General features: G+C 47.1%; 1 protein-coding gene across 1 annotated transcript; it reads left to right on the top strand.

Moving 5' to 3' along the window:
* The first annotated feature begins 2219 nt into the window (after positions 1 to 2219).
* Positions 2220 to 16443, top strand: LOC101949139 (cystatin-B-like). Its single transcript, XM_005292742.4, has 3 exons — positions 2220 to 2636; positions 14917 to 15018; positions 16221 to 16443. The coding sequence occupies exons 1-3, from the start codon at positions 2571 to 2573 to the stop codon at positions 16347 to 16349; spliced, it is 297 nt and encodes a 98-aa protein (XP_005292799.1). The 5' UTR covers positions 2220 to 2570; the 3' UTR covers positions 16350 to 16443.
* The last annotated feature ends 891 nt before the right edge of the window (positions 16444 to 17334 follow it).

Genomic DNA, 17334 nt, shown 5'->3' with positions numbered 1-17334 from the left:
TTTTAAACTCCTGTATTCCCTGAGTTAGTCCCTCCCCCTTATCAAGGATCCTGAAGGGATTAGGGATCAAAGGATGGCAAGCTAGATAGTAAACTCTCAGCCTAGCCTAACTCATCACATGGCCCCCAAAACAGACCACTCTATAAACTTCAATCAAGCAAGAACACAGCACACAAACAAACCTGGTCTATAGTCTCTTTCAGTTTTATGAACATTCATTACAAAGAGACCACAGTGTCTTCATAGATAATTCTGCTGCCAGCTTCACATTCTAAGCACTATAGTTAGCTTCCCTGTAACTTTGGCTAGTGAAATTGGCAAGGGCTGAAATTTGCCAAGGAGAAAAATGCCAGAAACTTTCTTCCACATGTGAAGAAAACTTGTCAAACTGTTGTTTGTGTTACAGAATATTAAAATAATTACCCTGGTTTGGAAATTTGATGCAAGTCTACCTCCTTGTGTTTCTCTAAATCAAAAATCCCCTTTCAATCTCACCATATAGTTAAGTAGCCTTGAAAATTCATAAACTAAATTTAAAGAAAACAGGTTGTGATTTAACAATTCCATTTAATTGTAAATGTTTAAACTATGTGTGTGAAGGGTTTGCTCTCAGGTGGTTGGTGGGTAAGAGACTGCTTTTTATATTGCCCGGCTCCAGTCACCTCACCCAGGTGACAAAGATTAATAGGGTATATTTGTCACATGATGGGGTCAGCATCCATGAGCTAGAATCATGGATTTAAATCCTGCTATGCTGAATACCCCAGCTTCCACTGAAAGTAATGAGGTCTGAAAGTGCTCAGCACATCTGAAAATCAGGTCAACTTCAATAGATGGGTGTATAAAATTATACATCTGAGTTTGAAAATATAGACCATAATCTAATTGAGCCTTAGTTTCTCCACCTGTAAAATGGACTTAACACCTCAGAGGACTTGTGGCCATTAAATAGTTAATGTTTATAAAGTTTGTGAATCTTAAACCTCTTCAGAATGTACACAAAACTTCCAGTGACTCCAGAAACTCAGCATATTTTGCCAATTGTCCCTTGCAAAACTTTTCCAGAAGTTGGCAACAATTCAGAGACCCCAGCACAAGTAGCTGGTCTCTCCTTCTCCTGCAGCACAAGGTTAGTAGAATGGAAAGAGATCTTAAAGTGTGCGCCCCGCCTGCATACACATTTTTTATATACACTAAGTTAAGTGTAGGGTTAATGCCAAAGGATCAGCTGTTTATCTGCCACACTGACCCACTTCAGTGCTGTGATCATGGGAGAGGAGTTCTGCCCACGCCTGTCCCTGGCGCTGCTACTGCCTGGAGCCACTTCTAGTGCCTGAGATGGGCCTAGCCCTGCCCAGACTCATTCAATGATAGGCAGCAGCAGCAGCCGGGGTTAATGCTAAAGTAGGGTTACCATACGTCCGGATTTTCCCGGACATGTCCGGCTTTTGGGGGCTCAAATCCCCGTCCGGGGGGAAATCCCCAAAAGCCAGGCATGTCCGGGAAAATCGGGAGGGCTCGGCCGGGGCCTCTTTGTCTGGGGCCGGGGTCGCGGGGCCGGGGGCATGGTGCCGGGCCGGGCGCGCGGTGCCGGGCCGGGGGCCAGGCCGGGCCAGGGTCGCAGTGCCGGGCCGGGCTGGGCGCGGGGCCGGGCGGGGAGCCGGGGGCATGGTGCCGGGCCGGGGTCCGGGCCCGCGGTGCCGGGAGCCGGTCCGGGGTCGGGGAGCCGGTCCGGGCCCGCGGGGTCGGGGAGCCGGTCCGGGCCCGCGGGGTCGGGGAGCCGGTCCGGGCCCGCGGGGTCGGGGAGCCGGTCCGGGCCCGCGGGGCCGGGCGCCGGGCCAGCGGGGCCGGGAGCCGGGGTTACGGGGCCGGGAGTGATCGGCCGGGGCCGGCACCCCAGGGCCCGAGCCGACCCAGGCTGGCGCCGCCGGGGGCCAGCCTGGGCCGCGCCTCCTCCCCCCACACACCCCTTACCCGCTACAGGCTTCCTGCGACTCAAATGTTCGCAGGAAGCAGGGGAGGGGGCGGAGACTTTGGGAGGGGGCGAAGTTGGGGGCGGGGCCAGGGCCCCGGGGAGTGTCCTCCATTTGGAGGCACAAAATATGGTAACCCTAGCTAAAGGCTCTTTTCAAATCCTCTCAAACGTGCGATGAAGGATTTTGCTGCGTGCGTCAGATCGCTCCGCTTCCCCCGGGCTTCATCTCCCCCCCCCCGTTGCGCCACGCCCCGGCCGGGGCGCTCTGAGCGCTCCCGTCCCGAGTCCCGCCCCCGGGCAGAGACAGAACCAAGCGCGAGTGATAACGGGGGGTTCCAGCCTCAGCCACAGGTCAGCGCTGGCTCTCGGGGCGGGGCCAACTCTCCGCCCCCCTGGGCTCCGGGCCACGCCCCGTCTGCCACGCGCCCCGGCGCAGGGCGGGGTCACGGCACAGGAGCTGCTGTCGCGTTGCTCTCAGTCTCCACCCGCCCAATCCGAGCCGGGACTGAGATCACGTGACGGAATCTTGTTACCTGCGACATCGCTTCGCTTTCGCTTGTGGCGGGACCCGAGCTCCGCTGCTGCCGCCGCCGCGATGAAGTGTGGGGGGCTGACGGGTGTCCAGCCGGCTACCGCAGAAACGCAGCAGGTTGTCGATGAGGTGAGGGCGTGTGGCCGGGTTAGGCGGGGTTGTAACATGTGCGGGTTTCCCCGGACACGTCGGGCGTTTCGGTCTTTACATAGCAGGGGTGGGGATTTACAAATGTCCGGGATTTCCCCCTCCACGGCTATGTAAAGACCGAAAAGCAGCTAACAGCGGGGCCGGGCCGTTGGTTGGGGTTTCTTTGGCAGCCAAAGCCCCTCCCTACTCCCCCCCCCCCTACAGCCTCACATGCGAGCAGCGCTGGTGGGTTGCGGCGCTGGAAGGGGCAGCCAAACCCCCTCCCCCGCTTCCCCCATCACCGGCAGTGCTGGGGGGGCAGTGGGGATGGCAGCCAAAGCTCCTGCCCCGCTTCCCCCCTCCCCTGAAGCTTCAGATCTCCGGCGGAGCGGGGCTGATAGCGGCTTCCAAAGCCGCTCCCCTCCTCTGTAGCCTCAGATGCCGGCAGCACTGGGGGGGCTGGCAGCCAAAGCCACTCCCGCGCTTCCCCTGCAGCCTCAGATCTCCGGTAGCGCTGGGGGGGCTGGGCGCTCCGTGGGGCACAGAGCCAGACATGCTGCTCTAAGCTGAAGGTAAGGGAGCTGGAGAGTTCTCCCTTTGAGAAGGGGCATAGGATCCCGGGGGAAGTGAGTTGCTTGTCTGTATGTTCTAAATAATAGCTGCTATTCCCTTAGCAAAATCCTCTCTAAGTTTCCTTTCTATTTTTGCCTCATTTACTCCAGTTTATAGGTCTATAAAGCCTATATTATCTATTCATGTTAATCTGTCTCTCTGTGACCGTGTTAAATATGTAACTTATTTTACTAGAAAAATAGCTGGAGAGATAATAGTAAGACTATATCACCCAACATTCTAAAGAGGATCTGTCCTTTACACTTTGTGAATAGGAAAAACAAAACTTGTCTTTGAATTTTATTAACCAAGGTAATTGCTTTTAACACATCAGGAAGAAAGGCAATGACTTTAAGACCTGTTTGTATAATAATGGAAATATTATAGTTTCTCACTGGCTAACTGTTAGAACATCATTTCTTTTGTTTACAGCCACTGGCAGTAGCTATATAATCCTTTACCCACAATGGTGTTCTGTAACATTTGCCATGGCTAATGTCTAAATTCTTGCCAAGGTTTTCATCATATCCACAGAACAGAGATTACATTAATGTAAATGCTAGCTTCAATTCATACTAGTGCTTGTAAAAACTGCTTCATCAAAGCACTTAGTTCAATTTTGCAATAAATATCAGAATCCAATAAAGACTATTAAATCTGACTCATTGCCTACATATGTATTATATTTGGAGATGCAGTCAGCTATTATTCAACAGTGATACAAACTGTGGTGAATATAAGACCTGGCCTATAAAACTTACTCATAAAAACTCACTGCAAGTCATGCATTAGGAGAAGAATTAAGTGCAAGTCTGAAAATGGCCAATATTTTATATTTGAAGATTCAAGTTCTTTGATCTGGCAGGAAGGTGAATATAAATCCAGAAGAAAATGAAAACATTTAAAGTGCTTAGCTTTTGGAGATCTTCTTGGAGCTTTCTCTATTGACGAAGATTTCAGAAAACTTTTTTAAGTTACTTCTATTCTGCTTTTATTTACTGAAAGATCCCCTTTTCTATGAATATTTATCAAGGTTTTTATTACAATGATGGAGAATGACTATTTTTTGTTTATGGGAGTGTAGCAGTAATTTTAAAATGTGACTCCCAAACTCTTGAGGACAAGTGCTGTGGCTGGACATGCAACTCAAGTCACTGAGGTCAGGGGACAGGTAGGGAGTGGGATCCTAGGGGGGCAGTTAAGGTGGGGGGGTCTCAGGAGGGGGCAGTCGGGGACAAGGAGAAGAGAGGCTTAGATGGGGGGTAGAGTCCTGGGGGGCGGTTAGGGGAAGGGGTCCCGGAAGGGGGTGATCAGGGGACAAGGAGCAGGGGGGTTGGATGGATTGTGGGTTCTGTGGGGGGCAGTCAGGGGGCGGGAAGTGGGAGGGAGTGGCTAGGGGGCGGGGCTACCCCCCATGGAGTGTCCTCTTTTTTGAAAGTTCAAATATGGTAACCCTAGGTTAGGGAGCTGCTAATCTGGGGAGGAGGCCTTTGGCCCGAGAGTGCCTGTTTGAGGGGTGGCGTGACCATATTTCCCTTCCTTATGCTGAATATGAGACACCTGGTAAAATTACTCATTTTCAAGTGAGTTCAGCGGCAGTCGATCAGTACAAACATTCAGATTAACATCAAGTTGACTGAGCCTATGTTAAAAAGACAGTGAGAGGGAGAGCACGTAAAGGGCTGAGAGGTGGGCAGTAGAGGTGATACGTAACTGGCCACCAGCTGGCACCTGCCCGCACTCACCAGCCATCACAGCTCATGGCGCATAGCCAGTGCCGGCCAGAAGTAGGATGAGGGGGCTGGGCCCTGCTGGCTCCCCAGAGCTGCCCGCACAGCTCTTACCATGGCTGGGCAGCGGCTCCGAGGCCCCCATACCACTCCGAGAGCCGTGCGGGTAGCTGTGGGGAGCCCACGCGGAGTCATGGACCTTCCACCTCCACGGCCCAGTGGGGATCCTGGGGGACAGGGACACAGACCTGGGGCTGGTGTAGGATCCACGCGCAACTGCCCCAGCTCCCCAGCCAGGCTCCATGTTGGCCTGGCTGGGGAGTGGGGCCTCAGGGGGGAAGAGGAAGGGAAGGGGGCAGAGTCTGCCCTGGCAAAAATTGGATGGGCCAGGCCTATCCACTTTCAAAAAGTGGGAGGGCTATGGCCCCCCCGACCCCTCTGATTCTGGGGTCCCTGGACCTGTATAAAGTCCCAAGGGCAGACCAGAAACCAGATTGGAATTTAGACTCCCCCTTGCTCCAGGGGAAAAGTTATCTCTGCCAGCTCTGTATCTGGAACAAATTACAGTAGAACCTCGTTTATCTGATCTAATTGGGACTGGGGCCAGATCAGATAATCCAAAATTCAGCTAATCAGGAGAATAGGCAAAGAGCTTTTTATCCATTATTTTAAAATGTGAAGTTGCTTTTAAACTAGCTGACCTTGCCCGGAAAAGCATTAAAACATACATACCCCCCTATTAGAATCATGGAATCGTTGGACTGGAAGGGACCTCGAAAGGTCATCTAGTCTGGTCCCCTGCACTCCTGGCAGGACTAGACCATCCCTGACAGTGTTTGTCTAACCTGCTCTTAAAAATCTCCAATGACAGAGATTCCACAACATCCCTAGGCAGTTTATTCCAGTGCTTAACCACCCTGACAGAAAGTTTTTCCTAATGTCCAACCTAAACTGCCTTAGCTGCACTTTAAGCCCATTGCTTCTTGTCCTATTCCCAGAGGTTAACGAAAACAATTTACCTCCATCCTCCTTGTAACAACAATCTTTTATGTACCTGAAAACTGTTATGTTCCCCTTCGGTTGTCTCTTCTCCAGACTAAACAAACCCAATTTTTTCAATCTTCCCTCATAGGTCATGTTTTCTAGACCTTTAATCGTTTTATGTTGCTCTTCTCTGGACTTTCTCCAGTTTGTCCACATCTTTCCTGTAATGTGGTGCCCAGGATGGGACACAATACTTCATTTGAGGCCTAATCAGCATGGAGTAGAGCAGAAGAATTACTTCTTGTGTCTTGCTGACAACACTCCTGCTAATACATCCCAGAATGATGTTCGCTTTTTTTGTACTCTCCCAAACGTGATTCTGACTGGCCAGCCTCAAACTTTTCAAGCTACAAGAGGATGTGCAGCAGGTGGAATTATAGAAATGTAGGGCTCAAAGGGACCTTGAGAAGTCAAGTCCAGCCCCCTGTGCTGTGGCAGGACCAAGTAAACCTAGACCATCCCTGACAGGTGTTTGTCCGTCTTGTTTTACAGCTTCCAATAATGGGATTCCACATCCTCCCTTGGAAGCCTATTCCAGAGTTTAACCACCCGTATAGTTAGAAATTATTTCCTATTATCTAACCTAAATCTTCCTTGCTGGAGATTAAGCCCATTACTTCTTGTCCTACCTTCAGTGGACATGGATAACAATTGATCACAGTCCTCTTTAAAACAGCCATCAACATACTGGAAGGCTGTTATCGGGTCCCTCCTCAGTCGTCTTTTCTCAAGACTATACACATCCAGTTATTTGAACCTTTCCTCACAGGTCAGCTTTTCTAAACCTTTTATCATTTTTGTTGCTCTCCTCTGGACTTTTTCCAGTTTATCCACATCTTTCCTAAATTGTGGTGCCCAGAATTGGACACAGGACTCCAGCTGGGACCACACCAGTGCTGAGTAGAGCGGGACAATTACCTCCTGTGTCTTCCATACAACGCTCCTGTTAATACACCCCAGAATGATATTAGCCTTTTTTGCAGCTGCATCATATTGATGACATATTCAGTTTGTGGTCCACTATAAATCCCAGAACCTTTTCAGCAGTTCAACCACCTAGACAGTTATTTCCATTTTGTAGTTGTGCATTTGATTTTTCCTTCTTAAGTGAAGTACTTTGCACTTGTCTTTATTGAATTTCATCTTGTTGAATTCAGACCAATTCTCTGATTTGTCAAGGTCATTTTGAATTTTAAACCTGTCCTCCAAAATGCTTGCAGCCCCTCCCATCTTGGTGTCATCTGCAGATTTTATAAGCCTATTCTCTACTCCATTATCCAAGTCCTTAATGAAAATATTGATTAGTACCAGACCCAGGAATGACCCCTGCAAGTCCCCACTGGATGTGCTCTCCCAATTTGACAGCAATCCATTGATAACTATCATTTGAATACCAGTTGTTCACCCACCTTATAGTAATTTCATCCAGACCACATTCGCTAGTTTTCTTATGACAATGTCATGCAGAACTGTGTCAAAAGCCTTACTAAAATCAAGTTATATCACGTCTACTGTTCTCCCCCTCCCCCATCCATTTGGTCAGCAATCCAATCAAAGAAGGAAATTAAGTTGGTTTGGCAGGATTTGTTCTTGATAAATCCTGCTGACTATTTTTTACAACCCTATTATCCTCCAGATGCTTACAAACTGATTGTTTAATAATTTGCTTCAGTATCTTTCCAAATATTGAAGTTAGGCTGATTGGTGTATAATTCCCCGGGTCCTCCTTGTCCCTCCCACTTTTAAGATAGGTACTTTATTTGCCCTTATCCAATCTTCTGGGATCTCACCTGTCCTCCAGGAGTTCTCAAAGATAATTGCTAACAAGATTGCTTCAGCTAGTTCCTTAAGTACCCTAGGATGAATTTCATCTGCTCTGCTTGCATACATCTAACATATCTAAATATTCTTCAATCTGTTCTTTCCCTAGTTTGACTTGCATTCCTTCCCCCTGGTTGTCAATAATTGTGTTTGAGTATCTGGTCATCGTTAACCTTTTTAGTGAAGACTGAAGCAAAATAGGCATTAAGCACCTCAGCTTTCTTGATGCCATCAGTTCTTAGCTCTCCTTCCCCACTAAGAAGACGACCTACACTTTCCTTCTTCTTTCTCTTACTCCTGATGTATTTAAGTAACCTCTTCGTATTGCCTTTTATGTCCCTTGCTAGGTGTAACTCATTTTGTGCCTTAGCCTTTCTGATTTTGGTCCCTACACACTTGTGCTGTTCTTAATAGGAGCATTGCCAGCAAATTGAGGGAAGTGATTATTTCCCTCTATTCAGCACTGGTGAGGCCACATCTGGAGTATTGCGTCCAGATTTGGGCCCCCAACTACAGAAAGGATGTGGACAAATTGGAGAGTTCAGAGAGGGCAATGAAAATGATCAGGGGGCTGGGGCACATGAGTTACGAGGAGAGGCTGAGGGACCTGGGCTTGTTTAGTTTGCAGAAGAGAATAATAAGGGAGAGATTTGATAGCAACATTCAACTACCTGAAGTGGGGTTCCAAAGAGGATGGAGCTCAGCTGTTCTCAATGGTGGCAGATGACAGAACAAGGAGCAATAGTCACAAGTTGCAGTGGGGGAGGTCCAGGTTGGATATTAGGAAACACTATTTCACTAGGGGTGGTGGTGAAGCACTGGAATGGGTTACCTAGGGAGGTGATGGAATCTCCATCCTTAGAGGTTTTTAAGGTCAGGTTTGACAAAGCTCTGGCTGGGATCATTTAGTTGGTGTTGGTCCTGCTTTGAGCAGGGGGTTGGACTAGATGACCTCCTGAGTTCTCTTCCAACCCATATCTTCTATGATTCTATAACTGCTGGCTCTTTTGAACTGATTTTTTTCCCTTAGATATTCTTCCCATCAGACCTTAACTAACAGTTCTCTGAGTTTTAGTCTGCTTTTTTGAAGTCCATTATCCTTATTTTGCTGCTCTCACTCCTTTCTTTCCTTAGAATCATGAAATCCATCTTTTCATGATCACTGTCACTCAAATTGCCTTTCACCTTCAGATTCGCAACCAATTCCTTCCTGTTGTTCAGAATCAGGTCTGAAATGGCTGTGCCCTGTTACTTCCTCCACTTTCTGGAACAAAAACTTGTCCTGAATACATACAAAGAACTTATTGGAGATTTTGTGTTTTGCTGTATTACTTTACCAACAGATGTCTGTAGTTAAAGTCCCCCATTACTACCAGATCCTGTGTTTTGCATATTTTTGTTATGCCTCATCCACCTCCTCTTCCTGATTTGGTGGTCTATAGTAGCATCCCCCCCCCCCCCCCACACACACACACCATGACATGAACCCTATTTGTTTAACCCTTTTGATTTTACCCAGAGACTCTCAACTGGTCTGCCTCCTCCCTCCTTCTGGACTTCAGAACCACTTCTCCCTGTGAGATCCCCTCCCTCCTGGGACTGAAGATGCCTGTCAGTCACATGCTTTTGTGAGTCAGTGTTTCTGTGGTAATAACGTCAGCCCCCAGGCTGCATATGACTGTGGCTCATCTTCATCTGTGGAGCCAAGTGTTTTGCTTTAGGATGGAAAAATATAATATGCTGATCCAGGATGTCTGCCTAACCTCTAACACTCAGAGCAGGGTCTAGAATCACTGAGGGGGAGGCCATGATATTACTGGATTTTTCTTTCTGTTTAGTGGTGCAACATTAGCTCATCAGCACTTCAGTTGTGTTTACACAGAATGTTTGGGGCAGCAGCAGCAGCGTGGCTGTTAATGCAGTGACGGGCACGCTTGGTCCACTATCTGGCTCTTAGTAATATCCTTACCTGTAGCACTGTAGGAAAAGGAATTGGGCTAAGACTGACTGCACCCTCTGTGGGTCGTATTCGCCCATTGTAAAATGCAAGATTGCTTGGGGGTTATTTACATTTTGCATGGGGGGAATCAGGTCCAGAGGCAAGTTAGAGCTTCACCACTTCAGTTTTGGAGTTTCATAACAGTACATCTCATTGTGTGGGGGGATGCAGGTGGGGACGGGAGCTCATCCCCTGTGACACACAGTATACAGAGTGGCCAGAGCTCCCTCTCATGCCCTATGAGAGGGAACGTGCTAGTATGAGTGGCCTAGAGCTTAGCTCAACTGTGAAGTGAGCGAGTTCTTGGTCCTGTCATCTTCTCCTGCAGGAAGTGGGGGGAGTCCTGGATGCAGGAATCTTCTAGGTACATTTCCACTCCACAATTTCACGGAGTAGCCTGAGGAGCAGCCAGTTGGAACCCTTTGTGCTTGGGGGGTGGGAGCAGGTGCGCTGACTCAGCAATACAATGGCAAATGTTTTTTTCCTCCTGTTTAATGGATATTTACAGGGAACAGGAATTTCCTTTTCTGAGCTGGATTGTGTATATACTCCTTACTTGTGTTTCTGCACAGCAGAAAACTGTGAGAGGTGGAGGATACATAGCCATGCACCCAAAGAGGTGAGATCAGCTGTGCTGAGCTGGGGTTGAGGCAGGGACTACAAGGCTGCATTACTGGTCAGTATCATTAACTTGCCTTGTCCTTATAAGTAAAGTTTGAAATTATCCCTCTCTTCAACCTAAAGCCTATGCTGTAGCTCATGTGTTTCAATGATCTGAGCACAGAAAGACAAACCGTAATTTGTGAATTCTCTCAGGTTCTATCACTGCCTTTATCTAGGATATTAGACAAGTCACTTCCCCTCTCTGTACTTCAGTTTTCCTTTCTGTAATATGGGAATAGGAATACCTAACTCACAAAGGGTTGTAAACCTCAATCAGTGATCAAAGAATTTTTGAAATGCAAAACACTTATTACTTTATAGCATTTTTTATTTATTATTATTATTATTACCAGTCAGAAGTATCATACTGTAAAAGATCCATTAAACAGACTTCCTAAAGTCTCACACTTAACGGGCCTTCATTTATATTTCCCATAGGAAATGGGATCCTTATTCTACAGGACAGTTTTAAAATATTTTTTTTAGACATTACTTCTGCACCAAATTATTTTATGGTTTAAAAACTTACTCCTGGGGGGAATTTTGTACCAAAAAATTCAAAATGCTGCAACAAAAATTTAAAAATTCTGCACACAATATTTTAAAATTCTGTAATAGTCTGCATATTTTATTTGTCAAAATAATGCAATATAATTACTCTGGTTTCAATTATTTCGGTAATTTGTTTAAACTACAATACAATGGATGGAGAATGGGAGTGGGGAGCATTGGTGGAAATCCCCAAACCCTCTTGCCTAATGGTAATGTATCTAGGTTTGACCCTTTATTTCTAGTTATTAGTCAACAAATATATGCAGCCATATGCTGAGTGTTATATCCTAGGCAACTGAAGAGCAAGTGAGGGCTGGGGAATCAAACTCACAATTTATACTGGCTACTGACCATCTCCAGAAAGGTCAGTAGCAAACAGTTCATGGACCACATTTTCATAGGAATTTTTTCAGTCCAAATATTTAGACCAGTTCTAATCACTAAAGCACCATAGGCATTTATAAGGCCATACTATTCTTTACAAAAACAACAAGGAGTCCGGTGGCACCTTAAAGACTAACAGATGAATTTGGGCATAAGCTTATGCCCAAATACATCTGTTAGTCTTTAAGGTGCCACCGGACTCCTTGTTGTTTTTGTGGATACAGACTAACATGGCTACCCCCTGATACTTGACTGTTCTTTACGCCACTCTGGCAATGTAAAGGAGCCTTAAAACTTTTACACCTGTTTTATACTCCAGGGGGAATTCACTAAGACAATGGGAACAATTCACTAAGCAGGCAGGCTGCTACATTCTGCTCTGAGGGGAACAGAGCTTGCCCCACGCTTACCTCCTCAGAAACACCCCAAAGCCCCTCCTCTCCATGCAAAGTGTGCTGCAATAGTGAGCAAGAGGGATAGTGTGTGTCTCGCATGCGCGCACACACACAGTGCCCACTCTTCCCCAGTGGTGATTTACATTTCTACCAACTGCTCTGAGTGCCCAAACAAACCAGCCTGCACTGCCGGGGATCAGCGCGTGACCGCTCTTATGCCTTTTCTGTTGCTTCCCCGTCAGAATTCATTCTTCTGCGGGGAAGCAAAGAAATCTGCGGGGGACGTGAATTCTGCGCACATGCCATGACGCAGAATTCTCTCAGGATTAAAAACTGTTATACTTGTATGTCTCATACAAACAAAGCCATGCATGCCATATGCACAGCACATCTGAAAGGAGACAGATGTCTTTATACTCTGAACTAAGTGTGGCATTTGTGGGTTAGTTGATTCTCGCATACCAGAACTATTACTGCTCTTTTGCTTATGCCCTAGATTTCCACCATGGAATGAAGTACATACTTCTGTTGTAATATTCAGTGGATGCCCCTTCTGAAACACAGATGTTTTAGTTTAAAGGTTTATTTTAAATGATTGAAGATTACATAGTACTAAATACTTAGGCCCAGATTTAGGTTCCAAGTCCAGATTTTGGCTCCATGGTGATCCACAAAACTTCCACCAAATCCTGTAGGTGCCTAAATTCACCCAGTGCCAGTCTTCAGGGTAAAAATTCCCAAGGTGCCTAAGTTTCTGCCTCTGAGCATGTGCATTGCTGCCTCTCTCCAGGCATCCAAATGCCCATCTCCCTCCTAAGCCTCCGCGTGATCTATGAGCCAGACAGGCAGTCAGCCGCGTAAGTCACGTGCAGGGCCCGCGTTCTGGTAAGCGTGCCCAGAGGCCACCTACCAGACAGTCTCATTCAAAATCTGGCTGAAGGAGGAAGTGGCGTGCTGTGTAAGTACTTGGTACACCATGGAACCGTCATTGGGCGAGTGAGCGTGTGTGTGTGTGTATATGAGAGAGAGAGAGAGTGTGACTCTATAGCCAGGTGGCTCGGGCACCCACTTGTTAGGTAGGAGGCCCTGAGTCCAGTCCCCCACTCTTGACTCTTTCTTTATTGATCCACAACAGAACAGCTTCAGCAGCACAAGTTGAGGGAACCCCACATCAGAATACCACATAATTCAGTGGTTATCACACTCACCTAGGATGTGGGAGACCCAGGTTCAATTCCTCTCTTGGCTTGAGGGGAGAGGATTTGAACAGGGATCTCCCTTCTCGCCCTTAAGTGGAGGAGGGAAGAATCCAGTTCTCCCACATCCCTGGTGAGTGCTCTGAACAGTAGGCTGGAAAGCCTGGCTCTTCCTCCTCCTGTGTCCCCCTCTCCATTTTGTGTGGGCAAGGCAGGCACCTAACTCATTCCCACAAGAAACTATTTAGGCACCTAAGCCACCTGACACCAGGTGGAATCACTAAACAGAGAGTGGCGCCTCCCTGCAGCCTGGACTTAAGCACTTATCTCCATTGGAGGAGTGAAGGTTACCCCTTTTGTCAGCATCGGCTAGCCTTGGTTAGCTTAGGCAGCTCCCTGCCTAGCATGCTGGCTTTTCGTGGCTTGCAGTCTAAGATGCCCCTCTCTCTCCATTCATTGTACAGGGAACCTAAGTGCCTAACTCAGGCTTTGTGGATTGCAGTGAGATGCCATGAAAATCACAGATGCGCATCAGGCGCCGTGACTCTGAGTGTTACAAAGTCTGAGTCCTTCTGTGCATCAAGGAATTAATAACAGTTTTTAATTTTGAAAAGGAAGATGGATCTGAAGAGGACTCATGTTGTCAAGAGGAATGGTTTTGTGTATTTTTGACACCTAGTGTTTGGCTGTAGATTTCAAAGCACTTTGCATAGGTGGGTCAGTATGATTTTCCCACAGTACAGAAAGGGAAGCTGAGACACAGACAGAGGAAATAACTTGCCAAAGGTCACATAGCGAGGTAGGTGGCTAGATAGATTTAGAAGCCAAATCTCCTGACTTCCAGCCTTATACTGTGTCTGCTGAACTATGCTGCTTCCCCAGTTTCACTGCCTGTCTAGAACTGGGGCCAATTGGTGACTCTGTGTCATAGCTCAGGGCAACTGCACTTGTATTTCCCCTCAGTGCTCCCTCAAGGGCACCTACTCTAGGCTCCCTGAGCCTTAGCTGTCACTTCTCTTGGTGGACACACATGCCTCATTCCCTCCTGACCAGGGTTTTTCCAAGCTCCAGAGTTCCCTGCCCACACTGTGATATTTCCAGCAAGCCAGACTGCCTAAACAGGCCAGCGTCTGGCCTTTGCTTTCTCTCCACAGGCTATGAACAGCTGCAATTGCCAGCAGTTACAGGTTACCGCCGGCTCTTCCTGGTAGCAGTCAGTCCTTCACAAAACCCCCGTGTGCGGTTTGATTTGAGTTCGTAACAGCCTTTAGCTCAGAATAGTTCAGTCTCTCCTTTATATAGCTTGGGCCTTTGATCGTGAGACTCTGGGTACAGGTGATCAGCAGAAAATGGTCCTCTCCTCAGGGTGTAGCTTCGAAAGTCTGGGTTTTTGGCATAACTGGCGGTGGAGAATTTGCTTTCACCTCCCCCTGGAGATACCCCAGGCAAACTACTTGATACTGTTTGTCCCAAAAGTTCATTCTTGTCTGGCACATTATTAAATACAGTCAGTTGAAGGTCATAACACTTCCCAGGGTTCATATCACATCTCCCCCCTAGAGAGAGACCATATAGTCCCAGCCCACAATAATACATAATCTTTGTTTAATACACTGGATCCCAAAGATACTTGAACTTCATTCAGTAAGGTTTTTCAGGGATAGTGCAAGAAATTGTCACATCTGTTACATCTTGCTTTATGGAACATCTCACATTTTAGCCATTACGTTTTTGAGAAACATAAAGAGCAACATGTCCAGAGACACTGCAATAGTGTGACCTGTACCGCGTCTTAGAAACACTAACAGTGGAGCTCATGGGTTCCAGACTTTACATCTGCCTTGAATAACTAGTAAAACCCTCTCCTTTTTTTATTTTCTTAAGGTGAAGCTTCAAGTGGAAGAAAAAGAAGGGAAGAAATTTGAGGTCTTCACTGCTGTGGAGTTTAAAACTCAGGTGGTTGCTGGAATAAACTACTTCATCAAGGTACAGGGCAGTGGGGAATGGGTTCTCAGTTTGAATTTTATATGCGTAGTATCTTATACTTGTTTCTTGTTCAATTAGTTAATTACAAAGAGGTTCCTGTGATTTGGCCCTTAGAATGAGTGTCACAGAGGGACTGGCCCCTTTAAGAGGGAATGGGGTCCAGCACACCTATTGCTCATCAGCTAACCCCCCATTTGGGCTTAAAAGAGGGCACTTGGGCCCTGAGGAGGGAGGGGCAAGATCGGCAGGTGAGAACTGTTTGAGACCATGGGAGGCGGGGAGAGAGAGAGATGCGCGCACACACACACACAGAGAAACAGGAAGCAGCAAGGAAGAGCTGGCAGGAGTTGCTTGGCAGAGAGCTGAGTTTAGAGGGAGAGCAGTAACCATGAGCTGCTGGTGAGATTGGAGGAAGGCTGTTGGTGAGAGGAGACCAAAGCTAGGGACCCCTGACAAGCAGAAGCCTCAGGCAGTGTCTCCTAGGAAAAGGGGAAGATCTGGCCCGGTCAGGGGAAATTGAGCCCAGAAGTTGAGGGTGGATTCCCCTGAGTGGGGAGGGGTAGGTCTGACAGGCAGGTTGGCCTGGAGGAGTGGAATGCTGGAAGAGAGGGAGCCCTCGGGGTGAAGACCTGAGCGAAAGGCTATGGGAGGACTGGTCACTCTCCGGAAAAGAGGTCTGGAAAGGGGGACCTTGGATCAGGGCAAAAGGAACTGGGAACAAAGTGTTCCCAGGTGGTGACTTGCTGGTAGTGTCCCTGGAGAGGGAGATGGGAAAAACCCACTGTATGTTAGTTCAGTGTGGACGGAAACGATCCACTCTTCCCTGTAATGACCCCATGCAACAACCATGTTATGATGATGAAGGCGTTTTAGTGTTTGTGGTCACAGATTAGATTAGAGCACCTCACTGCATTAATAAATTAACACCACCCCTGCCAGGTAAACAAGTCTGATTATCCTTGTTTTACAGAGGGAAACAGCCTTTCTGTGCCTGAGTGACTTGCCCCAAGGCCACACAGTGAATTTGTGAAAGAGCCAGGGAGTGAGCTCATGACTCCTAATCTGTGCCCCAACAAGAAGACAGCCCCTCCTCAGCCCCCTCTTCCCTTCCCCCAACCCAAAACACACACACGCTAAAATGTCCTGTCCCTGGAAAGCTTTTATTCTGTGGAATTTACTGTCCCTTTCTTCTTAACTTTCAGGTCCATGTTGGCAATGAGGAGTTCTTGCACTTGCGGGTGTTCAAAAGCCTTCCTCATGAGAACAAACCTCTGAGCCTCTCCAGTTATCAGAGCAGCAAGACTAAGCATGATGAGCTGACTTATTTTTAGGGGCTCTTTGGAAGAGCCTCTCTCAATTTCTTTTTTATAGGCTACAAAGTGATGTTTCCTATACCAATGAATAGAATGAAAATGCATTTAAAAATCTTGTCTGAAAAATCAATTCCTTTTCTAGAGTTCCCTCCCTCCTCAGTATCCCAAAGAAGGGGCCTGGTTCTCCTCTCACTTACACTAGTGTAAAACAGGCGTAGTTCCATTGAAAGCAATGGATTTACACCGGCATAAATTCCATGTAAGTGACTAGAGACTCATGCCCATAGAATCTGTTGTGAGCTAAAGAGAAAAGGGGGTGTAACCAATACAACTGTGACATAGAGCAGTATAAGAATTAGAATTTCTTCTAGCCCTGTTACCGAATGACAATGTTACTCAATAAATTGTAAAGAATGAACACGTTATTGTTAGGGAACTAAAGATGGAGGTTTACAACACTGGAGCAAACTTGAAAAAGTGAAAAGAAATAGGATCATAGTAATTTGAAATAGAAGCACTTCCTAGGCGATCAAATCCACCCCGTGCAAGGATATGATATAGTTTTCAGTAGAGGACATGTCAGATATGACAGTACTTTTTCACCAGATCTTAACCAAAAGTCCTTGTAAGGCATTAAAACCACATGGCACTTCTAAACAAATAATATTTCTACAGAAGGTACAGGTTGTATTTAGCAGGTGTTTTGCTCTGTTCTCTTAGCTGTTGTTGAAGATGTATATGTTGATTTGGTATGTCTCCTCATGCTGGGAATTGCACCTCCAGCTCGAAGTGTGGACATAGAGTAGAAGAATCATAAGATTTCCCTGAGACACAGGTAAGGAGAAGAAGCCTAATGCCTGAGGGAAGGGTGCATTCAGAGAGACCCAAAAGGCGACAGAGGTGCAACTAGCCTGTGACAATGACAGTACCTAAGTATGGACTTAGGAGCCGAACTTTAGGCAGTCACTTTTGAAAACCTTGACCCCAGCAAGTAGCAACTGTG

The sequence above is a fragment of the Chrysemys picta genome, chromosome 1, assembly GCF_011386835.1.
Source record: "Chrysemys picta bellii isolate R12L10 chromosome 1, ASM1138683v2, whole genome shotgun sequence".
NCBI classification, from domain to species: domain Eukaryota; kingdom Metazoa; phylum Chordata; order Testudines; family Emydidae; genus Chrysemys; species Chrysemys picta.
The sequence above is the reverse complement of the archived record's forward strand: the minus strand, read 5'-3'. Positions and strand labels throughout refer to the sequence as shown.

Excerpts from the sequence above, each read along its gene's own strand:
- LOC101949139 (XM_005292742.4), top strand. The coding sequence starts at position 2,571 with ATGAAGTGTGGGGGGCTGACGGGTGTCCAGCCGGCTACCGCAGAAACG. Across the intron at positions 2,637-14,916 it reads CGCAGCAGGTTGTCGATGAG|GTGAAGCTTCAAGTGGAAGA; the intron begins GTGAGGGCGTGT and ends TATTTTCTTAAG. Across the intron at positions 15,019-16,220 it reads GAATAAACTACTTCATCAAG|GTCCATGTTGGCAATGAGGA; the intron begins GTACAGGGCAGT and ends CTTAACTTTCAG.